Source organism: Folsomia candida, unplaced genomic scaffold (genome assembly GCF_002217175.1).
Source record: "Folsomia candida strain VU population unplaced genomic scaffold, ASM221717v1 Fcan01_Sc002, whole genome shotgun sequence".
NCBI lineage: Eukaryota > Metazoa > Arthropoda > Collembola > Entomobryomorpha > Isotomidae > Folsomia > Folsomia candida.
Window position 1 is genome coordinate 7,634,539 of NW_019091194.1, and position 21,508 is coordinate 7,656,046.

Genomic DNA, 21,508 nt, shown 5'->3' on the forward strand with positions numbered 1-21,508 from the left:
GTCGTATAATCCATAATCATTAAGTTTAATGCTTTTGTTCGTAGTATTTATTTATATGATTCAGATTCCTTATTTGATTAGGATGAACTTTTTTTAAACGAATGAAACTAAATTTCTTCAAGTAATGTATCCACTAATGGTTATGCAAACATTAAATATTTCGTGTGGATAGAACCGTAGATTTGTATCAACAAATCCGAAAATAACCTAATCGGAAATTATTTTCAGCCTCCTGCAAAACGCAGCATTTAAAAACAATCATGAATTTTGATTACATTGACTTTTTTTGAGCGAGGAAGGAGAGGAAGCTGACATTGTGCGGGAGACTCGAATTCTGCCGTTTCTATTGCGCCATATTGCCTTCCTATTAAAAAAGACTTTCGTTTCTCAACGCCAGGTTATTAAATAACTCCCCAATTACGAATTAAAAGTTTACACTGTTGGAAATTTCATCAGTTTGCAACCAAGTATAAAATCGTACATTTGTTTCTGTTCTACCAATCCGCAAGATAAAGTTGTCGCTGTAAAAGATAAAGGAATGTCGTCGCTAACTAGGTAAGCTCGAGTTAAAATAACTGAACAGTGAAGTGCTGTGAACATATTAATTAATTAAATTTTAAATTAGAAATCTAATTATTCTATAAAGTATTAGGTAATAATACAGCTTATTTATGTTTGTTTTCTAGTATTTTGCCCATCCCGACAAATATCGTAAGGGATCGAGAGGATGAGCGGTTATTGGTACGAAAGCAACAACAGCAGTCGACGATGACCCTTGTGGCCATCGGCGAATCGAAAGCACCTCCTTACGGAGCTCGAAGGGGTTTTATACCAAGGACTCCTGAGGTAAGACAAGACTTTTTATTTTTACTTGTACACATTTAGTAGCGATAACATATGAACGATTTGTTTCATGTTGTAGGATTTTGGTGATGGAGGTGCATTTCCAGAAATCCATGTCGCCCAGTTTCCATTAGGAATGGGGAAGAAGGGTCCCGACTCTGGGGCTAAGGCATCCAACGCCGTGGCTGTTCAGTTAGATGCAGAAGGAAAAATAAAATACGATGTGCTTGCTCGACAAGGCCATTCTAAGGATAAGATTGTTTTCTCCAAGTATACTGATCTCCTTCCTAAAGAAATTACAAATGAGGATGACCCGGTAACAACACATCAAAATCTGGTCATGATTTTGGCCAAAGTTGTTATTCTTGTTTTCCTTTTGTGTTTTCAGGAGCTCCAGAAACCGGACGAAGACAACATTAAGGAGATCACAGAAAAGACTAGGCAAGCTTTAGAAAAGTTGACACAGAGTAAAATTGCCGCAGCAATGCCCGTTAGATGCGCTGAGAAAAGGGTACGAAATATCTTTTCTATAAGATAAATTATTTCTAAATTATCCATTCAGGGTTTATTATTTCTTATTAACATATTTGAAAAATTATAAAATTACATTTCATAATAAATACGCAGGGAGAAACACAGTTCATCCGTTACACTCCTTCCGAGCAAGGTCAAGCCTTCAACTCTGGTGCGCAACAAAGAGTGATAAGGATGGTGGAAGTACAGAGGGATCCAATGTCACCTCCTAGATTTAAAATCAATACAAAGATTCCTCGTGGTCCCCCTTCCCCACCGGCGCCTGTACTGCATTCCCCAACGAGGAAAGTTACAGCCAAGGAGCAGAAAGAGTGGAAAATACCTCCTTGTATTTCAAACTGGAAAAACGCAAAGGGTTACACTATCCCTTTGGACAAGCGATTGGCTGCTGATGGGCGTGGACTGCAGCAAGTTCATATCAACGAAAATTTTGCTAAACTTGCGGAAGCTTTGTATATTGCAGATAGAAAAGGTAAGTGTTTTGTACTTCGATTAAGGGTAAATTTGTTAATCAAATAATTTGATTCAAATTACAAATCTTTGGGTATTTACTGGTTATTTTAGCAAGAGAAGCTGTAGAAATGAGAGCACAGTTAGAAAAGAAAGTTGCTCAAAAAGAAAAGGAGAAAAAGGAAGAACATTTGAGAACATTGGCTCAAAAGGCGAGAGAAGAGCGTGCTGGAATTCGTACGGGAATGGCAGGCGGTATGTGCAATAGTTTTATATTATGTTGCCGAATTATCATCAATTTTAAAATTACAATTACCAATTTTGATTTGTATCTTCCAGAGAAAGATGATGATGCCAAAGAACGAGACCAGCTTAGGCATGAACGCCATAAGGATCGACAAAGGGAAAGAAATATTCAACGCGCTGCACCCGACAAGAGGTATTTACATTATTTTGTTTGTCAACAAGTCTAAATTTGTGACAAGATTAATCAGTTTGTTTTTAATATGGATATTCGATTCTTAATGATGTTTATTTCTGGATTTTAAAGAAACCGATTGGAGAGAGAGAGGGAGCGTGATATTAGTGAACAGATAGCTCTAGGACTGCCTGCGAAAACTATAACCGGTGGCGAAACCCAATTCGATTCCCGGTTGTTTAATCAGAGCAAAGGAATGGATTCTGGTTTTGCAGATGAAGACTCATACAACGTCTACGACAAGTAAATCTTCAACCCCATAATATAAACCTTTGCGATTTAAGCTGAAAATTCATGTTTGATTGCATTACAGAGCTTGGCGTGGAGGTGGAGACGTTTCACAGGGCCTGTATCGACCAAAGAAAGGGGGCGATAACGACGCTTATGGCGAAGACCTAGACACACTAATTAAAACCAATAAGTTCGTGCCAGATAAGGAGTTTAGTGGTACGGATAGAGCGGCAGGTTCTTCTCGGTCTGGCCCTGTTCAATTTGAGAAGGATGAGGAGGATCCCTTTGGCTTGGATCAGTTCTTGCAACAGGCCAAAAGGGCAAGCAAAAGGGGTGGGGATGAAAGTAGCAGTAGTAGCAAAGATAAGCCTTCCTCATCTTCAAGTGACAAGCGAAGAAGGAGGGACTAATAGTAGCGTCACATAAGAAATTTAATGATGGCAACCATGCTAGAAGTTTAGATTGTTTTATATAGATTACACACATATAATGATTTTGTAAATTCAAAATATTTTTTGTGTTGCTTTTATTTTATTCTACTCGAATAAATTAATTCAGTTATTCGTGATACATCATTGTAAATTGTGACTCATCATTTGTTTCGATGTTTGACTATTATGATTCGGTGTTCATAAAATAATGTAATTCTGAAGTTGTACGGTTTATCGTAAAAAGTACGATACAAACATTTTGCATTTGTCGATTATGGCAATTAAATTATAGTCAAGGGTAAAATGGCATGACCAGAGTAAAAGTGACAATTAAATGAAATACGATATAAAAACAAGTAAAAGCTGCAAAAAGGAACAATGTGAAACGACAATGAGATGAATAGGATTATGGGGTGACCAAATCTGAGCATGTCTTAAAATAATGATTTTTAAACAATGGAACACTGATCTCCACCAGGTCCTCCTACTCCTGCACCAGACATTCCCATGCTTGCAAATGCTGCTGCAGGGTCCATATTTGGAAAGGCTCCATCATCTCCGATCAAATCTTTGGGTGGCGATCCACAACACTGAATCTGAAAAAATAATGCATTGCTTAATAATGAAATTGGTAGAAGAAAATTCATGGCTGGTCCCCATATCTTGCTAAAATCTTACATACTATTATTGATATTTCGAATTATCACTAAAAAATGTTACAAGATAAGTTTGAGTATACATACTTTGATCATAAGCTCAGAGATTCGATCAAATCGTTTCCGTTTAGTTTCATCGTTATCGGTAGGAGTTTCCGAAGCGTATTCTTCACATATTAGTTTCATGTATCCATATTGGTTGTTGTATTTGTCAAAGTCTTCGCCCGAAATTTTAGATCTGTTGTCTGCTAGCCATTCAGGATACTAACACAGACATCAAAGGTTATACAAGTTATTATTACAAAATATTAAACAAAAAATTAACTTACTCGGTCGACAATGTCAGTTAACACAGGGTACAACAAGTCCTTTGATAAAAGCTTTTGCATAAAGTTGGTCATAAAGGGAAGAAATTCGTCTAATTCAGAATCATCGCCTTCACCTCCTCCTCCCATCCCAAAACTGCTCATCAATTTAGCCAGTTCATCTTCATTGAAATCACCATCGTTCTGTAGAAATAATTATTTTTAACCGAGTCATATACGATTTCTATCACTCAAGTCATTAATTTGTCAGCCTTACCACTGGCGGATTTAGATTAACATTTTTCATGGCTTCATTAATTTGCGACATCACTGCCGAAGGTTCGACCACGTTACCCACAGCGGCTTTTGTGGCTGCTTCAACAACTCTATTCAAATCTTGAGCAACTGTCTCTAGTGATGTTGTACCCGACGACGAGGCCCCTCCTACAAGTTAATTCATCAAGTTAGAATCGGTCTAATCTTGACCAAGAACTACTAACATATTAGCATATTTATTTGCATGATATTTAAAAGCGATAGACCTTGCTGTTGGGCCACAAGACACTCTCTCATCTTCTTTTCAAATTGAGCAGTTGCTTCCTTAATAAATTCTTCCGTCCAAACCTGATTCATGTCTTCATTGTTGCCTTTAGCTCCAAAACTGTGCGCCACGCTATTATTGCTAAAATTATTTGCAGGAGGTTGAACTTGGGGCACTTTTCCGAAATCTTGGAGGGCATCTTTTTAAAAATAAGCAAGAAAGTATTAACTAATTTCAAACTTGCAAGGTTCATAAGTGATACTCTATTAAACTTACCGTTGAGAAGGGCGTCTAATTCTTCATCAACGATGGTGGATGGTGGCACTGATGGTGTGGACGATGTGGGTGCATTTTCATTTTCTGTGACTTGCTTCGCTTTGACTTCATCTGCGATCGAAGCGTCCTTTTCGTCAGATAAAGTAGACTCCATTATTACTCACGCAGAGTGTGCTTCAATTTGTACAGTTTGTTGTCCAGTGGCCTGACTAGAATTTGTCACTTTTTAAATTCAACAGGACGTAAATACAGCAGGTTGATGTCCAATTCTGCACTACCTAATTGCACGTCAGATCTTTCGGCGTGATTAATCAAAGATTAATTTACGCGATGATTTTTTTTCTACAAACAACTGAACTTTTGGACTGGACGAGCTGGAAATTGGGCCGAATGAGATTTTTATGAACGAAGAGCGAAGAGAGTTTGCTCGGTCTCATTTGGAATTTGGACAACGACCGAAGCACACGTGAATTGATTGATGGTTAAATTTAAAGATAACTTAAACTGTTTATTGTGGTGTTACTTGGTTAGGCACAACTTTGATGATAGGGTAGTTTCCCAATGACTTCCACATTGTACCGGTCCTTCCTCCGAGTTTTGGAAAAGTGGCCGGTGGAGCCAACCAAAAAAGGCCGGTGGGTTGATTGTGTCGAGTTTAAAAAATACAAATCTTTCACTCTAATTTTAACTAACTATAGTTTCATGTAATTGCATACTTATTTCAGGGATTTGGGTCAACACATTCGTCTCTGCGTTGCAGAAGCTTTCCGAGGATCTGACCCACACGAGTCAAGCAAGTGCCAAGAAATTCAGGAATCGCTCAACCGAATTGCTAGCAATAAATATAATGACGCCTTTTACGTGTCGGGGGCTGTTTCATCCTCGGGTAAGTTCAGTAGTGCTTTATAAATTACCACTGATGTTAATTATTGAATGAATCTCCACTTTTAGGACTCTCTCAATCAGAATGCCAGCAAATTCTTTCGAACGAATTTTTGAAGTTGTTGGCAGAGAAGGATAAAGGAAACATCAAAACGTTGAAGGAGAAATTTTTAAAAAGTGAAAATAAGGATAATTAGCAAGATAGTTTTCGTATGTTTTTTAAGCCCCACCATTGTGGCATATATCGTTGAACTAATCTAATCCATAAGTCTTTAAAGAGTGTGTGTTCCGAATTTTGTAATATGTCAAAGATGTTGTCAAATATTGCTCTAAGGAATTTGCTTCAGAAAACTAGCCAAATTGTTGCCTCTTCATGCAACAAATTCTCGTCAAATATAACTGCTGAAGCATATTTGTCACCACAATCTTTTAATGATGGTCTACATGGCGTACCCGGTCACAATATTGATACACCTCATGTTCCAGTAATGGTAAATGAAGTGTTGTCCATGTTGGATATTCATCCAGGTATCGTCAGTTTTATTTACTATTATACTTTCCTTACAATTGATGATTGATTGAGTTCTATGAATTCAGGCAAAACAATTCTGGATTTGACGTTCGGTGCAGGTGGTCATTCTCGGAGGATTTTGGAATCTTGTGGTGATGTTAATGTCATAGGCTTAGATCGCGACCCGGTTGCATTTTCATATGCCCAAAAAATGCAAGAAAACTTTGGACAGCGGTTCACTCCACTTCTTGGGCGATTTAGTGAAGTGCCTAGATTATTTCAGCAGCATGGAATTTCGTCAGGTTAACATCATAATATTCTCTCAATTTGTTTTACTTATTCTCGCATTGTACTCTACTTTAAAAAAATAATTGCTATTTCGAATAATACCAGTCGACGGAATTCTGCTGGACTTGGGTTGTTCATCAATGCAGTTTGATGACGCGTCCAGAGGATTTTCTATAAGCCGTGACGGTCCTTTAGATATGAGGATGGATGGTACCAGATTCCCAGATCAGCCCACTGCTGCTGATGTTTTACAACACATCGAAGAGCATCATTTAGCAAAAATTCTTAAGGTAGTACAAATCTTACAGTTAGCATTAATTGAATATGTACTCTGATAATATTGTAAACTAATATGCGAATGGGTCTGATTTCAGTATTATGGTGAAGAAAAACAGGCCAAGAAACTTGCACGAGCTATTATAGGTAAATCTACTTCCGTATTCATTCATTATTTAGTATACGTATTTAGTAGACGTACACAGTTTACTCTCAAAATTGTCTTAAACAATGCTTTTTAATTGATCTTCTTGTTATTGTAGAGGCTCGCTACATGTTTAAACGGTTAAAAACCACGTCGGAATTAGCGTATTTAGTAGAATCTGTTTTGGACACTGAGAAACGTCTTGACAAACTGGCCCGTCCAACCCACGTAGCCACAAAAACGTTTCAAGCCATAAGAATTTTCGTTAATAATGAAATTAATGAGCTGAATCAAATAATGGAAATTGCACATAAAGTCTTGAATCCTGGAGGGAAACTAGTCGTTTTATCTTTTCACTCCTTAGAGGTACAATACGTATTAAATATTTTACCTCCCTAATTTGTGCTTTGCCATATTGTTTTGCATTTTCTTCTAGGATCGTGTGGTCAAACGACACTTGGTAGGAATTGATATGGACGAACCTGCCAGCAAAAGTATGAGTCAAAAGTATCGTAACGCCTTTAACTGGCATAATCCAGATAACGTTGGTGAAATTTTTAATAAAAACTGGTCAGTTGTTAATAAGCATGTATTAACACCAGAGTTTAATGAGGTAGAGAGCAACCCAAGGAGTAGATCTGCGAAACTTAGATGTGCAATCAAGAATCAAAATAATATATAAATACTTAATAGAAATAAAGTCTTTTAAAGGAAGAAACTGTTTCTTTAAAAACATTTATTTTACAATTATATTTATATTTAAAATACGTAAAAAAACACTTCAATGGATAATTTCCATAATATATACATATATATATATATAGAATTAATATTGAGGGATAAAAAACAATAACTTAAATGACGCTGATATGAAGGTAAATTAGATAAAATTTGTTAAAATATATCACAGTGAATTTTTAGAATTCCTAAATGTGTGCGGTATGGTAAAAGTATTCTTTGGTAACATTTCATGCTAAAAAAACTGATACAGTTCATGAATGATTCACAAAATATAATTGTGCATAATATTCAACGATTAAATATGAGACGCTTCGATATTGCTTTAGAAAATGGGACCCAAGTTCGAACAGTTACTCCAACGTGTGTGAAGCAATATAGGAAGAAGCAGATCCCGATGTGGTAGTTATATCTAGCAGTCCCTGTAAGCAGATTATACTAATTTAACCACTTTAAATTAATTTATAGTTTACATAATGTAATGTGTGATGTACATACAGGTCGATGAAAGTTTGTTGTAAAATGCTTCTGCTGCGTCATACGTTCCACAAAATATTGAACTGTTGAGTATGGACATCCCAGCCAAAGGCACACAGATTAGTGGTTCAATGAGGAAATCCCACGAAATTGGTCTTAATTTCTGTAGGAATAGGCATTTTTATTTTATTTATATTCATAATTAGAATAGAATAATCATAAATTATTAGTTCAACCTGAGCATGATCCATCTTCCTCTTGATCAGACTTCCAAATCTCTCAAATGTAATCCCAAGAAAGTTAAAAGCTGTCCAAACAAGCACATCAAAGCTTGTGCTATGCCATATGAAAACATAGCAAAATGTGATAAAAGATGCTGCAAGTTTCTTAAGATCGCTGGGAACAATATTACTGGGATCCAATGAGTTAAATTTTTGTATAGATGGGCAGTAAATGTATCTGTAACGTGATCAATAAAACATCTATGTATAGAAATGTGTATCCTTCAAAATTTGTTGATCTGTTGATCGTCACTAACTTGACCATAAAGGTGTATAATCCTCGATCAAAGTCTTTCCATAGGACGGAATACCGATGAATATAAGCTGGACAACTAATTAAAGGATACATTGTCAGTCCATCGAATTCAGCCAGGCTACTCGGAAGTCCGTAAAGCACTTTATATTTTAGAGTGAATATTTGGCCTACGTAAAAAATTCATAAAAATTATATTATGACATATTCACAATATACTTTTTCTTTGCTAAAGTATATTTGTATTCTATTAAGCATACCTAGCCAATAAACTGTACCACAAATTGCCCAGATGTTTAGTTTGGAGATTAATGAAATAGTAAGCGCAACTGCTCGGAAGTATAGGTAGTGGTATATTAATTCAATCAGAACGGTTGTGAGTAATAATTTAAATATCTTTTTCCCAATCTCAAAGAAATTGTGTGTGAATTTTGACCTGAATTTTTTAAATATTATCTGCAATATTAACATATAATAATTTAATTTAATTATTAGTGATTTTTTTCAACTGCAACTAAAGACATGCATGCACATATGTATTATTCACCTCGTTCTCAAAATGCTCATACGTTATCAGCGGTCCACAATGTGACAATGGCAGGTAAAACACGTATTGTTCAAAATAGAAAAGAGATTGGACGCTAAGCTTGTTGTTGTCAGGTCTGTCCCAAACGTCCATGCAAAAACTAACTCCTCTAGAGAGACTCCATGCGGATGCAACGATGAAAATATAAAGACAATTTTCACTCTGTCCGTTATCTAGCGTGAACAGCACCTTTAACATAAAAGTTTACTTGTTTGAGAAAATTAAATTTTGTTTAGTCCATAGAGCTGTATAATAAATCATTAGGTTTAGTTATTTCATTTATTCATTATACTTACATGGACCAATGGGCTAGAAATATGCACAATTAAAACAACTGTAATTATCCAAATCCAAGCTTTATGACGAAATCGCAACGCATGCCAATAAATGACAGGGACTGTCATCATATGAATGGTTGGCATAAAACCAACCGTGTTCCAGAAAAGTAGAATACTACAGCAAGGCGAAATCCATGGTATAATCTAATTAATAAAAGAAAACAAACAAAAATTTATTAATTTAAGGATTGTGATTTACTTGGTCTAAATTTATAGTACACATTTAAAAATGCATGCAAAGGTACCTGCTGGTAATTTGAAAAAAGCAATTTCAGTAGTTGATACGTCAAATTAGCAATAATCAGCTTTGTCCATAACAATGGAGAAAAGGTGACCCATTCATAGTCCGAACTGCAAAATGTGTCATGCATATATTAATTGGTAGAAATTGAGATATGTGAAATAAATAAGACTAACCTGTCCCGACCTCGGCCCAATTGCTCGGAAAATATTCCAGGATTTATATCGGGTTCACGTTGAAACGGGAGATGCCCTATTATCAAATGCAATAAATTTATAAGTCACGTTGATTATCATGTTATATAAAAATATATGCATATTGGAATTACTTTCCGCAGCCATGTACACATGATATGTCGCGTATAAGATTCCCCACCCCCATCCCACGCAGGCAAGCAGACGAACGACCGCAATGACGACGAGATACCACGTTGACACATTTGCAAATTCTTCGTCTTCGCATGTAGTTGTTCTCTGATTTCCTTTTGTCCCCTTTTTGCGAACAGTACCATCATCACCTTGTCCCAATTCTTCAGATCCATTATTGTTCCTATATTTCTCCTGTAGCAAATTGTCCCTTCTGTGCCTTCGTGAATACACTTCAGATCCGTTTCTCATGGAGGACGTCATGCCAAACTGAAATCCTTAGCATGGATTGCCTGTAATTTTGTATATATTTATCTATTCACTGTTAAGGACATAATCAGCATTACTCAGTAGAGACATTGAGATAAGACTTTAATCAATTCATTCATTTTTTTACTCACACACGTTGTTCGGTTCAAGTGAAGTATCATCAAATCCCAGCAATGAAATCACACATAATCTTCCACCAGATGAAACCATCCAGCAATTAGTGTACTGGCGTGCCAAATAAATAAACTATGTAAAACTAAAACAAAAACAATAAGTATGCCCGTTACTTGCAAGTTTTGCAGCTGGTCCAATGCAACGGGACAGCAACTTTTTGTATTCGTCTAATCTACGGGTTTTTGTTCCCACACAACATTTTGCATCTCTTGTTGGCGGCCAACGAGATCAAATTGTCATTTGCATTGTACTAGAGCATTTTACAAGAGAACTCGAACTAAACTATAAGACAAAGACACCCATAAGTCACCGCACACAGAGTGCAGTGCTTTACTCGCTTTACTCATTTGTCTAAAAGAGCCGACATTCTGTTGCTGGAATATCTTAAATTAAGATTAAGTTATTAATTCGAAGAAATCTTGTGGAAATATATTCAATCAATATCTATTTATTCTATCAATTATTGTCCACTGTCCTGTAAAGTCCTTAAATTTCGCCCATTGAAGTGAAGATCGAAAAATGAAAATAATGAAGGATAGCAATATGCCGTCAACATTACTTATTGATATTGAGGGGACCACGACGTCAATTTCATTCGTGAAGGTAGTTAATCATGTGAATGTAGAAAAAATATTAACTGCGATTGAATCTAATTCAAATTTAAACCTACATTTTGTTTTAATTACTAGGACGTCCTTTTCCCCTACGCCAGAAGTGAAATGGAACCATTTCTGAGGGAAAATTGGACAAATTCCGATGTCCAAGAACTTATTGGCTTGGTGAGAGATCAGGTTAGTTTACCTACTTTTTAACAAAAATAACAACATGATATAATTATGTATAATTTGCGTTGGATAATACCAAATATCCAACAACCAACCATATCCAATGGCTATACTTTCTATTATCAATTATCATTTTAGTCTCACTACGATGCAAAGAAGGGTCTTCTTCCGGAACCATTGCCAGATCCAGAATCTGAGCCTGACCAAGAAAAACTCATTCGTGGCGTTCTGGACAATCTAATTTGGCAAATGGATAACGATAGGAAGACAACGGGGTTGAAAACTATACAAGGGAAAATCTGGTGGCAAGGATATGTCGACGGAATTTTGAAAAGCCAGTGAGTCAACATGTTCAAATTTGAATTTTAAATTCACGACGAGATAATCCGAATCATAGTTAATTTTTCAATTTCAAATTTCAGAGTGTATCCAGATGTTCCGAAAGCTTTTGAGCGATGGTCAAAATCTGGCAGGAAACTTTTCATTTATTCCAGTGGCAGCGTGGAAGCACAAATTCTTTTGTTTCAACATACTGAGAACGGTGATTTATCAAATGTAAAAAAAACAATTGCATACTTTGAAAATAGTATTCTATACACAAACTTGGTCAGCCATAAAATTATTACTGATGTGTTGTAATTATCCGCAGTTACTTTCTGGATATTTCGATACCACATCGGGTTCGAAAGTTGAGTCCAAGAGTTATATTAACATTGCGTCGAAAATTGGAGTGAAGCCTCAAGATATTTTATTTTTTACGGATATTACCAAAGGTTTGCTTATCTCAAAATTCATATTGTGGTTATTACTACTTTAAGCTTTCTTATTTTAACGGGTATTATCTCAATTATAGAGGCATACGCTGCAAAAGAAGCTGGTTTGGAAGTTGCTGTTCTAGTTCGACCTGGAAATGCTGCCTTGACTTTTGATGGATCAGATGAACTTCCCACTTTGCAAAGTTTTGATGAATGTATTTCTGAGTGAAAGGTACTGATATACTGTAGTCAATCCAACTACAAATGGTTTTGATGTCCAACGTTAATTGAATCTACACGTCTACAAATATTCAATCTTTCTACCAACTTTTGTATGTATTTCTCTAATTTATTATTTGAATAAAAAAAATTAAGCAAAGCAATGCTGAAACTGGTTTACGAGTACGATGGTATTGTAAATGCATACAATTTGGTCAACAATGGTTTTTATGCAAATAAAACTACGCCGTCCGCATACACGTGTAACCTTTGGATCAGTCATATGTATTGTGATGACGGTATTGATTTGACTAGATTCTCTCGTAAACTTTCCAGCTGAGGTTTCTATACAAAAATGCGAAAAGAAAAATTAATTAATTCTTTAATCAATGAGGCGAAATCTAGCGAAATTAATTAAAACGTGAACACTTAAATAAAACCGTTGTATTGGTATTGGCACATATGTCAAGTGACGCTACTCATTATTATGAAGGTCTCCAGCAGGATTCAGATTTATCAGATCGACCTGTGCCACCTGCTGAACCACAAACATCTACCACACAAGAGCTTGGTTATCTTAACCAAGTTTCCGAAATTTCGATAAGGCAATTGCCTGACGTTCGAGAAATGACTCGTGGCACGGAAGAACCAAATCAGTAAGCAATCCAAATTTTAATTAAATGGGTTTATAGTCTTTATACATACAGACATGGGAATAATTAATCAATAATTCGAGTAACTGAAATTAATGAATTTTGTAGGTATGTCATAGTTGAAAAATCCACTGGAGAATTGCTATATAAAGTTATTGAAGATCATGCCGTGTGTATGCAGCAAATTTGTTGCAGCAATAGGACTTTCACCCTCCGTCTCGTGGACAAATTCAACAGAGAAATTATCAAAATTATTCGACCGCACATAAGTTGTAATTGGTGTTGTGGTCTTACAGACTTTTACGATAAAGTCGAAGTTTGGGTCAGAAACTTTAAAAGCATGAGATTTGATTGGAGGAAATTTGGCTACGTTAAGAAATTCTGGTGCCCATTACTTCCATTATTTCGTGTTTACGAAGGAGAAGGTAGCAATCATTTCTTACCTTTGGAAATATTAAGTATGTATTTTTACTGTATCAAATAAAAGTATGCATTTCTTTCTCTCATAGCAGGAGACTCTCAATTTGCCATCACGGGTCCTGTGGTCACCGCTGGAGCTTCTACTTTCACAATAAAGAAATCCTGGACATCTACTGAACCTCTGGGGATAATTAGAAAAGAATGGGCTGGCCTTTGTCGAGAGTTTACCTCAGAATATGACGTTTTTTCTCTCAAGTTCCCTCCCGATATCGATGAGAAAATGAAAGTGATTTTAATTGGTGCCTTATTTTTAATTGATTACAAATTTTACGAAGGTGCAGCATGTCTGTAGCTTATTTAGCCCTGAACAAATTGTTAACATGGATCAATTTATTAAATTAATAACGTGTAATATTAATCTCATATTTCCTTCCAGTATAAAATTTGCAAAAACCAAAGAATTATGCCTAGTAAAAACTCTTTATGTAATATAGTGTAATAAGCCCTGGTTCGGGCTAAAAATTAACAATTGTACATGTTTCATTAATAATAATAAATATTACTTATGTATCTTCAAATTCTACAAGCAGTTCTCATCAATCAAATTCAATAATTTAATTATCAAGTTTTTGCATGCATATAGTTCTGCGATATTTTTTGCACACATGGCCCCTAACCACACCGAGTGGGAAGAGTAGTGAAGTGAGTTGAGGTTGAGAAGAACTCCGTCAGTTTTAGCAAAATTCAAGCAAATTGCGGTTCTTCAGATTCTATTTATTCTTCCGTAAGTATTTCAATTTTCGATATTATGGTATCTATATTGGTCATCTTATCATCAACAAACTTGGCGAAATGTTATCGTAGTAATAAACAGAGCGAATTACCCAGTTTGCACTTGACAAAAAGTAAACAAACAATGAAGCCGGTTTTTCGTAGGCTGACCTGTGGCTTGTTTGAAAAATGTCATTCATTCGTTTAAGTGGACATTAATTTTTCTCATTTATTATTATGTTTATTAGCCAATTCATTTATAATTTTTATTGTGTAAATTATCAATCACGCAATTTTGCTCGGGCATTCCCCTGTTGCGTAGAATATATGGTCTAAATAAGATAATTGACTTGCAACGATGCGGTTTGGTTTGTTTTCTTATTTAAGTTAACCTGTATCAGAGACAAGGTTATTGATTAGTTAGGCAAATGACAAATTTTGATGATGTTTGAAGTTTACACTTGAAAAATTAGGAATTAGCTGTCCTCTGTACCATATTTGAAGCTCCCATATCTCCTATTTACAACATTAGATCATCAAGCCCCTTTGGAAGCTTCAACGACGAATATGTAAATTGAAAGCGTGACGCTATAATTTCTTGATTCATCAACCACAATCCTGATAAAAGAAAGGAAATGCCAAATTGGTGTGTAATTTGTGGCTGGAAACTTTTTTTGCATTTGAATTTAGTATTAGCTAAGTAGTTATATTACATATATACTATACTATAAACGTTGATTGACTTGCTTTTTGGCAAGATTATATATAGGACTCGAAGCAGTGAAGTCATCGTTTAATTTGGTTTAGAAAAAACAATTTGTTGTTGGTGATGCATGCTGTTTATTTGGCTGTTGTCAATCACATCACATGCATAACATGTTCTTATGTATGCAGATCGCATACCAATCCAGTAAAGTAAAAACCAAAAACAAGCAGTATAATTAATGCATGCCTTCCCCGTTTCGCATACTGAACGCATTTGTATTTGCAAAATTATAACCTGACACAGAAACCACTAAAAGAAGTGCGTACGATTTGAGAATGCGGTTCAAGTCTTGAAGTAACTTTGCTTTACTATTATGAATCTCTTTCGCTGAAGAAAGATGCTTGAGATTTTACTAAACGTGTAAAGCTTTAGTCAGTCATGGACCTCTGAGATGCGTCCAAATACAATGTTCATCAGTTGATCATGACTATTTAGCTATGATACTGCACATATCTATCTGCCTGTCAGGTGTAGAATGGTCGTCTAGAAGTATGTGGGTCTAAAATTAAGTAATCTAACCGAAATTCACCAACTTTCGCCTTCTTACATAACAGATATTAATTTGATTTTTTAAAATCCGTTCATTGATGAGTGTCCCCCCATAGCTTTCTTTAAACTCGTGAAGAAGATGATGCACCTTTTACTTGTTGCTTTCCTTCCTCTCCATACAATTCTACTGTACAATTCTACTACTGATTCCATCGTCCATATTATTATTCGTCACAGTTTATGATGGTGCGAGCATTATACGTAGTGCTTTGTAAAAATCATTGGTCAACGACAGCTTAATTGGCAAAGTTCAACATCTAACGCATCTATGCAATTTTGCACCTGTCATCTGTATTAAATATAGTTGAGTATAGTGTATAGTATAATTATTACTTATAAGTATTGCATTGGTCGGCTGGAGTAATGTGATATTTATGTTCGTTCTTAATGTACTTGCTGTGATTCATTGCAGATAAATATATAAATAAGAATGTCTTCGGAAGAAACGCAAATACCGGTGCCGGATGATTCGTCTGGTCTTTGCCCCGAGGAGGCCAAAGTTGATGAGCGCCTCGAAGTTGTCAAGTTTTTGGATACTTTTAAACCTACAGATTTGGAGAAGGTATTCAGAGTAAAATTGACCTCAGGCACATGTAAAGTATGAATTAAGGTTTTAATAATGATAAATAACAAAAGGATCCCTTACCCATCAAAGTTCACCGAAGTAGAATCACACTAGATGAGATGGAAGGCCAAGCCGTTCAGTGGGCTTTTGAATATTTATATTTCCAGTGAGTTTTATACGAAAGCAGATTTGCTGATATCCGAAATCGCGTTTCATTCAGTAGGCCAAATTTAATGGTTAAATAATATGTGCTTGCAGCGCTTGTCCTATGGGCTTATTGCAAGCAACGCTAGGACAAGTGTATAAACACGTACGAAAGTATTTGGGGCCCAAGAATGACAGCCAACCGGACAAAATAAGCTCACAAGGTAAGTATTTTAATTGTAATTAAGAGATTGAGGAAGGTAGCATTTATTTTTTTTATTTTATTTTGTTTTAGAAATGGAACCTTTGCAATTAATGCGGGAAGTGGTGGGTGTGGTCGATAATTATTTGGGGAAAGTGAGTCAGCAGTCGACCAGTCTTGATATATCGGACATGGATGCGATCAGGGACCTCGAGGCTGGAAACACTAAAGTCACATACAGTCCTGAAGTCTTTGAGGTATCGTACTTCAGTATGAAAAATGCTAGACGTACAATGGAAGATAAGATGGCTGTCTTTCCTGCACTCCCTCACGTTTTTGAGCATGTAAGTTCAGTTTATATATAAATACCTGCTTGATTGTTTCATGCAATTAAGTTGGGAGATTCTCCTGCTGTGATCATTAATAATATATATAAATATATTTGATATCATGCAGTTGAGACCAGTTTGGGATTTGAGTTACTTTGGCGTATTTGATGGTCATGGCGGTATAGAAGCTGCCTCTTATGGCGCAGCACAACTACACCAATACTTCATTCGTGGACTTGACGAGGGTATGGAATTAGTAGACGCATTAACAGCTGCCTTCACAAGGACGGATGCTGCATTTATTTCAAAATGTGCGGAGGAGAAAATTAGAAGCGGATCGGCCATTGTTTCCGTTGTGGTACATGGACATAAATTATACTTTGCCTGGGCAGGAGACTGTCAGGCGACTCTGCACATGTCAAATGGAAAAGTAAAACAATTAGTGACGCGTCATCATCCGGGAAGAGAGGTTAGAAATACATATTTTGTAGAATTGTCCATTTTGTAAAACTGATTATTCGAACGGATTAACTTGTTAGGACGAAAAACAAAGAATACGAGAAATGGGTGGAGAGGTTATCGAAATGGGTGGGGTTACCAGAGTAAACGGAACATTGGCTGTCGCTAGAGCAATCGGTATATACATACATTTCTTTGTTGACAGAATTTGGTTTAATTGTTACCAATAATATAAATACTGAATAATTTAATGATTTTTTTAGGCGATCCCGATTTTAAAGAATATGTTATCAGCAATCCAGAAGTCGTAGAAGTCGATAGGTCAGAAGACCTTAACGAAGCATACATTGTCATAGGCTCTGATGGATTATGGGATAAGATTAGTCCCTTGGAAGTGGGGGATTTTGTAGGGGATTTCATTGCCAAAAACGGTAAAAAAATTACTTGTTTATATTCTATTCGTGCGCTTGTTTTATTTAATTCGTTACCTTCATCACTTCTTAGAGGGAGCAAAGGCAGCTCAGTTACTTGCAAATCAGGCCAAGTCGAATGGCTCACAAGATAATATTTGTATTATTGTCGTGTACTTGAAGCCATTAAGTGACTTGATGAAGAGATGCATGCAACCCTCTTCAATGTTTGACGGTGAAATTGGTAGGCATCATTAAATATAAGAATGACAAACTCATCATTAACCAGCTAGTCCAATAACTATTCAATCATTTTATTATCACGTAGGCAAACATTACGACACATATGTCCATACTAAACATAATAGAAACTGTGAAAATGGAGCTGAAAGCAACGCTGAAGATGTGGCCATGTTTACTTTAGACCCTTCATCACAATTAGGTAAACAAAAACTCGTACCATTTTATCCCACTTGACCTACTAATTAATACATAACTGAAATTTTCTCACTATTTTAGATCTACAAGATGAGGACGACGATGATGAGTCAAGTGACGATGACGACGACGAATGGAGTTTTCACGGAAACGTCGTTCCCTCCAAGAATGACGAGGAGGATCTTATAAAGATTTCGCCTTCAGAACACCAAAATCTAGGCAAACCAGAAGATATGAAGGTTGACAACCAGAATTTTGTAGATATTTCATCGCTAGAAGACAACTTCTTCTTGGAAACTCACCAGCTTCCCAGCACCACGGGTCCATTGAGACAATCGGAGAATGAGACAAAGAACGATAATGATTTAGTTCAAATTGGGGACCATTTCGTTGTGGATAAAATCGTCAAGACAAATAATAATGACGTTGAGGCCGTCGTGAATGTTTTGGAGGGCGACCTGATTCTTATTAATGAAAATGAGGCTGGCGGAGGAGTCGGCGAAACTGTTGGACAAAACTTAGCTGCCCTTCAAAACGGTTCGTATGTAGGTATTCACAACTTTATGTCTAATGGACACTCACACGAGATAAATGACTTGACTGCGACGCAAAATCAAGAAAGCAATGTTACGATTAACGGGAATTCTCAGACGAGCAAAGATATCGCCGAGCAGTGTGTTGACGATTCAATTGTTATCAAAACTGAAAGCCTAAGGACTAAGAATGAAGTTAATAAGGAACACAAATCTATTGGAAATAGTACGAAACCGCAAACTCCTTCAGCCCCTAGTAAGAAAATTTTATCTAATGTCGTTCAGAAAAAGACCTTGGCGACGGCACCGCCCAAACGACCGTTGTTGGTACCACAATCTTCAAAACAACCACTGAGCAAGATGAATTTACCGAAACCGGCTGCTGCTCAGAAGCCGAACGTGGTGGACGTTCTTCCTTCTTCGACATTACCCAAGATACCAAAGCCTGAGAGCAAAATTAGAGAGCAAGGAGTAAGGAACCCCACACAAAAAATTCCTCCAACAATGCACCCAGCCCCAAAACCAAAAGCTGTTGGCGCAACCCCTGCTAATAAGACAGGAGGAGGTTTGAAGCCAAGGCCTACAACGAATTATTTGCCAGCCACAAAACCTGTGGTTAATTGTACACAGACAAAATTAAACCCGTCCGTAAGTACAGTGTCAACAATGCCAAGGAAATTGGCCACTGTAACTTCCTCATCTAGTGCACGACCAATTTCAAATACTCGAACTACTACAACAACCGTGACGTCCACAATATCTAAAACAGGACTGGTCTCAAAAGCAAGTACAGCTCGACCACTTCAAAATACAGAAAAAACTACAACAACTGTCTCAAGTAGACTGCGACCCTCGCCTGCAGTAGCAGGAATTGCTAAAGTACCACCACCTTCAAAACCTTCTTCTCGTCCACCCACGTCAACCTTACCCAAAGCATCAACACGACCAGCCGTCCCAGCCACTAATGCTGTCGGAAATAGTACCAAGATTACCAAGACCACTTCCATTACTGGTCGTCCAGTACCTGTTTCCACTACTTCTTCAAAGGTTGCTCCAGGCGTTAAAAAATTGGCAACCACAACTAGCACTGTTACAAAATCTACCATCCAGGGTCGAACAAAACCTGAAACCAAGAAACCTACAAATCCACAACCTCCAAAAGCAATAACCCTTCCCTCAAAGGGACAGGAACCATTATCGCCAAAAATTTTGAACGATGGGGTATCTTCTAAGGAAACAGACGAGGTGGGTAAACCAGAAATATTAAACAACGCCGAACTTTTGTCCAAAGAACTTGACCTTGAACCAATAACCAGAACCACCAATAACGATCCACCCGGTCATTCCTAGTCATCATTCTATCCCTTTAAATAGTGCTGAATGAGTTGGGACCTATGTACGTCACTCCCAGTTAAAATACACATTTCGAGAAACCTTGTCCCATCAAGACGGATGGATGAAAGAACGTGGACTGGAATCAAACATGATACCATTCTCCCTCTCAACAGAGGAGTTTAAAAACAACAGGATCACCTATTTACCAAGAAAATGTCTATATGAAACTACTAAACTTAATAGGCATTAATACCATTTGATTGTCCATACATACGTATGTGGCGATTTGTTTTGCAAATGTGAAATGTTTCACGCGTTTCACTTGTCTTCCAAAGTAATAGACGCAATTTAACTGTAATTATAAGTACTTATCTTGCCTTAATCTCGGTTTAAAAACAAAATTAGTTTATAGTCATGGCATAAAAGCCAAAGTTACCAATGATTACTGATGTACGATTTTAAACTAATAGTGTATGGATTTCTAATGACCTATTATTTGCATTTGTACTTTTTTGTACTTGAAACTGAAACTTACAAAATTATTCAAGTGCTAATATTTGAAATCATTAGTGTTAAATTTAAATATATGAAATCATACAAAAAAAATTATGGATAATTAAAGAAACATATTGTTTGTCTAAAATCATATATTATTTAACTTTTAACACATTACATTTATTTTCAAAACACTTAAAAAATGAAACACGCCCAGTCCGCAGCCTTATTTAGCCCGAGTCAGGAACAGTCCGCCGTTTCTAAATTTAGTCCAATTGACCCGATTATTACTAAAAATTACCACTCCCTGTGGTAGGGAGGGTCGGATGTTTGTTAAATATTTTCTATTATTTTGCACCAAATTTTTCCAAAGTTGTGTTTCACTGAAATTATTTTTGCCCTACATATATACCAAATTTTAGCTGAAAATAAAAACTTTTAAGCAACGGTATGAGACACCCTCTAAACTCCGTTCAATTTAAACTCATTTTCATCCATTAGGAGCCCTTAACACCTTAAGTACCAAATTTCAGCTCACAATTTTGAAATTTGGGTGCATACCACTGAATATCCCCCACCGGTCAACCACTTGACCGCTCTTCGAAATAGTTTCCTAGCTTTGTTCAATTTGCGTAAGGTAAAAATATCGTATTTACGGACCCATAAGCTCTAACTAGAGCTAAAAAGCTGCAATATTTTAAAATATATTTGTTATTCACTCGCGAATTTATTTAATTCATTCAACTTTGCTCAGTGTATTTTTATCTTACTCATATTTATGCACTCGTTCTGAAAACTTTATATCAATAAATAATTAAAAATGCCCTCCGATACCGGTCAAACAACAAGCCATCATGTATCACATATTTGCAGTGGATGTTGATTCTAACGTTAAAATCATCCTCATCCTCTCCTTGTCATAAATATAAATTACCTGGATTATAGGAATGGATGAATATGCATGTGTAAACTTGCAAAATAACGTAATTAAACATATGCAACATTGCCTGATTTTGATACATATCCGAATTCACTCTACATCAGGATTAACGTTTGGCTAATCATGTTATTTGTACAAATATATTATGACTTTGAGCCAGACAGAGACAC

At 36.4% G+C, this 21,508-nt stretch overlaps 8 protein-coding genes across 11 annotated transcripts; 6 read left to right on the forward strand and 2 right to left on the reverse strand.

Annotated features, from left to right (window-relative positions):
* Positions 1-335: 335 nt before the first annotated feature.
* On the forward strand, positions 336-3,106 carry LOC110843811 (SNW domain-containing protein 1). The gene is made up of 9 exons (XM_022089853.2): positions 336-555; positions 687-846; positions 923-1,159; positions 1,232-1,354; positions 1,471-1,849; positions 1,942-2,082; positions 2,167-2,266; positions 2,378-2,548; positions 2,619-3,106. Exons 1-9 carry the CDS (start codon positions 539-541, stop codon positions 2,944-2,946), a joined length of 1,656 nt encoding a protein of 551 aa, XP_021945545.1. The 5' UTR covers positions 336-538; the 3' UTR covers positions 2,947-3,106.
* On the reverse strand, positions 3,046-5,092 carry LOC110843812 (peroxisomal biogenesis factor 19). Its single transcript, XM_022089854.2, has 6 exons — positions 4,746-5,092; positions 4,471-4,668; positions 4,206-4,372; positions 3,953-4,132; positions 3,711-3,887; positions 3,046-3,563 (listed from the first exon to the last, which is right to left on the reverse strand). The coding sequence occupies exons 1-6, from the start codon at positions 4,897-4,899 to the stop codon at positions 3,417-3,419; spliced, it is 1,023 nt and encodes a 340-aa protein (XP_021945546.1). The 5' UTR covers positions 4,900-5,092; the 3' UTR covers positions 3,046-3,416.
* A 102-nt stretch (positions 5,093-5,194) lies between these two features.
* Positions 5,195-7,565, forward strand: LOC110844071 (probable methyltransferase-like protein 15 homolog). The gene is made up of 8 exons (XM_022090186.2): positions 5,195-5,380; positions 5,471-5,631; positions 5,697-6,155; positions 6,225-6,440; positions 6,532-6,716; positions 6,801-6,849; positions 6,966-7,213; positions 7,284-7,565. Exons 3-8 carry the CDS (start codon positions 5,930-5,932, stop codon positions 7,527-7,529), a joined length of 1,170 nt encoding a protein of 389 aa, XP_021945878.1. The 5' UTR covers positions 5,195-5,380; positions 5,471-5,631; positions 5,697-5,929; the 3' UTR covers positions 7,530-7,565.
* Positions 5,307-5,824, forward strand: LOC110843337 (ubiquinol-cytochrome-c reductase complex assembly factor 2-like). Its single transcript, XM_022089297.1, has 3 exons — positions 5,307-5,380; positions 5,471-5,631; positions 5,697-5,824. The coding sequence occupies exons 1-3, from the start codon at positions 5,307-5,309 to the stop codon at positions 5,822-5,824; spliced, it is 363 nt and encodes a 120-aa protein (XP_021944989.1).
* Positions 7,566-7,851: 286 nt separating the features above from the next.
* On the reverse strand, positions 7,852-10,785 carry LOC110844630 (protein-cysteine N-palmitoyltransferase HHAT). Of its 2 annotated transcripts, XM_035848350.1 has the most exons (12): positions 10,684-10,785; positions 10,528-10,621; positions 10,090-10,419; positions 9,938-10,013; positions 9,766-9,871; positions 9,479-9,664; positions 9,144-9,371; positions 8,857-9,052; positions 8,601-8,766; positions 8,299-8,521; positions 8,084-8,225; positions 7,852-8,007 (listed from the first exon to the last, which is right to left on the reverse strand). In XM_035848350.1, the coding sequence occupies exons 3-12, from the start codon at positions 10,388-10,390 to the stop codon at positions 7,877-7,879; spliced, it is 1,755 nt and encodes a 584-aa protein (XP_035704243.1). In that variant the 5' UTR covers positions 10,391-10,419; positions 10,528-10,621; positions 10,684-10,785; the 3' UTR covers positions 7,852-7,876. The 2 variants fall into 2 exon arrangements, with proteins under 2 accessions (XP_035704243.1, XP_021946567.1); XM_022090875.2 differs by having other exon boundaries at positions 10,528-10,714.
* A 105-nt stretch (positions 10,786-10,890) lies between these two features.
* Positions 10,891-12,501, forward strand: LOC110844631 (enolase-phosphatase E1). The gene is made up of 6 exons (XM_022090876.2): positions 10,891-11,173; positions 11,260-11,361; positions 11,494-11,693; positions 11,778-11,910; positions 12,005-12,128; positions 12,209-12,501. The coding sequence occupies exons 1-6, from the start codon at positions 11,090-11,092 to the stop codon at positions 12,337-12,339; spliced, it is 774 nt and encodes a 257-aa protein (XP_021946568.1). The 5' UTR covers positions 10,891-11,089; the 3' UTR covers positions 12,340-12,501.
* A 104-nt stretch (positions 12,502-12,605) lies between these two features.
* LOC110844511 (phospholipid scramblase 3) lies at positions 12,606-13,985 on the forward strand. Of its 2 annotated transcripts, none has more exons than XM_022090728.2 (3): positions 12,606-12,985; positions 13,091-13,407; positions 13,495-13,985. In XM_022090728.2, exons 1-3 carry the CDS (start codon positions 12,792-12,794, stop codon positions 13,752-13,754), a joined length of 771 nt encoding a protein of 256 aa, XP_021946420.1. In that variant the 5' UTR covers positions 12,606-12,791; the 3' UTR covers positions 13,755-13,985. The 2 variants fall into 2 exon arrangements, with proteins under 2 accessions (XP_021946420.1, XP_021946419.1); XM_022090727.2 differs by having other exon boundaries at positions 12,607-12,985; positions 13,492-13,985.
* An 83-nt stretch (positions 13,986-14,068) lies between these two features.
* LOC110844076 lies at positions 14,069-20,865 on the forward strand. 2 transcript variants are annotated; one of them, XM_022090193.2, is made up of 11 exons: positions 14,069-14,186; positions 15,901-16,050; positions 16,125-16,219; positions 16,312-16,421; positions 16,493-16,743; positions 16,856-17,197; positions 17,268-17,364; positions 17,451-17,618; positions 17,692-17,841; positions 17,926-18,039; positions 18,117-20,865. In XM_022090193.2, exons 2-11 carry the CDS (start codon positions 15,919-15,921, stop codon positions 19,916-19,918), a joined length of 3,261 nt encoding a protein of 1,086 aa, XP_021945885.1. In that variant the 5' UTR covers positions 14,069-14,186; positions 15,901-15,918; the 3' UTR covers positions 19,919-20,865. The 2 variants fall into 2 exon arrangements, with proteins under 2 accessions (XP_021945885.1, XP_021945883.1); XM_022090191.2 differs by lacking the exon at positions 14,069-14,186 and adding an exon at positions 15,650-15,791.
* Positions 20,866-21,508: the final 643 nt, after the last annotated feature.

Coding starts and splice junctions, on each gene's coding strand:
- LOC110844076 (XM_022090193.2), top strand. CDS start 15,919: ATGTCTTCGGAAGAAACGCAAATACCGGTGCCGGATGATTCGTCTGGT. Junction 16,220..16,311: donor TTTGAATATTTATATTTCCA/GTGAGTTTTATA, acceptor ATGTGCTTGCAG/CGCTTGTCCTATGGGCTTAT. Junction 17,842..17,925: donor AATGTTTGACGGTGAAATTG/GTAGGCATCATT, acceptor ATTATCACGTAG/GCAAACATTACGACACATAT.
- LOC110844630 (XM_035848350.1), bottom strand. CDS start 10,390: ATGACGTCCTCCATGAGAAACGGATCTGAAGTGTATTCACGAAGGCAC. Junction 9,053..9,143: donor ATGAGCATTTTGAGAACGAG/GTGAATAATACA, acceptor TTAATATTGCAG/ATAATATTTAAAAAATTCAG. Junction 8,226..8,298: donor GGAAGATGGATCATGCTCAG/GTTGAACTAATA, acceptor CTATTCCTACAG/AAATTAAGACCAATTTCGTG.
- LOC110844071 (XM_022090186.2), top strand. CDS start 5,930: ATGTCAAAGATGTTGTCAAATATTGCTCTAAGGAATTTGCTTCAGAAA. Junction 6,850..6,965: donor ACTTGCACGAGCTATTATAG/GTAAATCTACTT, acceptor TTGTTATTGTAG/AGGCTCGCTACATGTTTAAA. Junction 7,214..7,283: donor TATCTTTTCACTCCTTAGAG/GTACAATACGTA, acceptor ATTTTCTTCTAG/GATCGTGTGGTCAAACGACA.
- LOC110844631 (XM_022090876.2), top strand. CDS start 11,090: ATGAAAATAATGAAGGATAGCAATATGCCGTCAACATTACTTATTGAT. Junction 11,694..11,777: donor GACGGAATTTTGAAAAGCCA/GTGAGTCAACAT, acceptor TTCAAATTTCAG/AGTGTATCCAGATGTTCCGA. Junction 12,129..12,208: donor TTTTACGGATATTACCAAAG/GTTTGCTTATCT, acceptor TCTCAATTATAG/AGGCATACGCTGCAAAAGAA.
- LOC110843812 (XM_022089854.2), bottom strand. CDS start 4,899: ATGGAGTCTACTTTATCTGACGAAAAGGACGCTTCGATCGCAGATGAA. Junction 4,669..4,745: donor ATTAGACGCCCTTCTCAACG/GTAAGTTTAATA, acceptor ATTTTTAAAAAG/ATGCCCTCCAAGATTTCGGA. Junction 3,888..3,952: donor TAACTGACATTGTCGACCGA/GTAAGTTAATTT, acceptor TGTCTGTGTTAG/TATCCTGAATGGCTAGCAGA.
- LOC110843811 (XM_022089853.2), top strand. Junction 847..922: donor TTATACCAAGGACTCCTGAG/GTAAGACAAGAC, acceptor TTCATGTTGTAG/GATTTTGGTGATGGAGGTGC. Junction 2,083..2,166: donor TCGTACGGGAATGGCAGGCG/GTATGTGCAATA, acceptor TGTATCTTCCAG/AGAAAGATGATGATGCCAAA.
- LOC110843337 (XM_022089297.1), top strand. CDS start 5,307: ATGACTTCCACATTGTACCGGTCCTTCCTCCGAGTTTTGGAAAAGTGG. Junction 5,381..5,470: donor GAGCCAACCAAAAAAGGCCG/GTGGGTTGATTG, acceptor TACTTATTTCAG/GGATTTGGGTCAACACATTC. Junction 5,632..5,696: donor GGGGGCTGTTTCATCCTCGG/GTAAGTTCAGTA, acceptor CTCCACTTTTAG/GACTCTCTCAATCAGAATGC.
- LOC110844511 (XM_022090727.2), top strand. CDS start 12,792: ATGTCAAGTGACGCTACTCATTATTATGAAGGTCTCCAGCAGGATTCA. Junction 12,986..13,090: donor GGCACGGAAGAACCAAATCA/GTAAGCAATCCA, acceptor TGAATTTTGTAG/GTATGTCATAGTTGAAAAAT. Junction 13,408..13,491: donor TCGTGTTTACGAAGGAGAAG/GTAGCAATCATT, acceptor TTTCTCTCATAG/CAGGAGACTCTCAATTTGCC.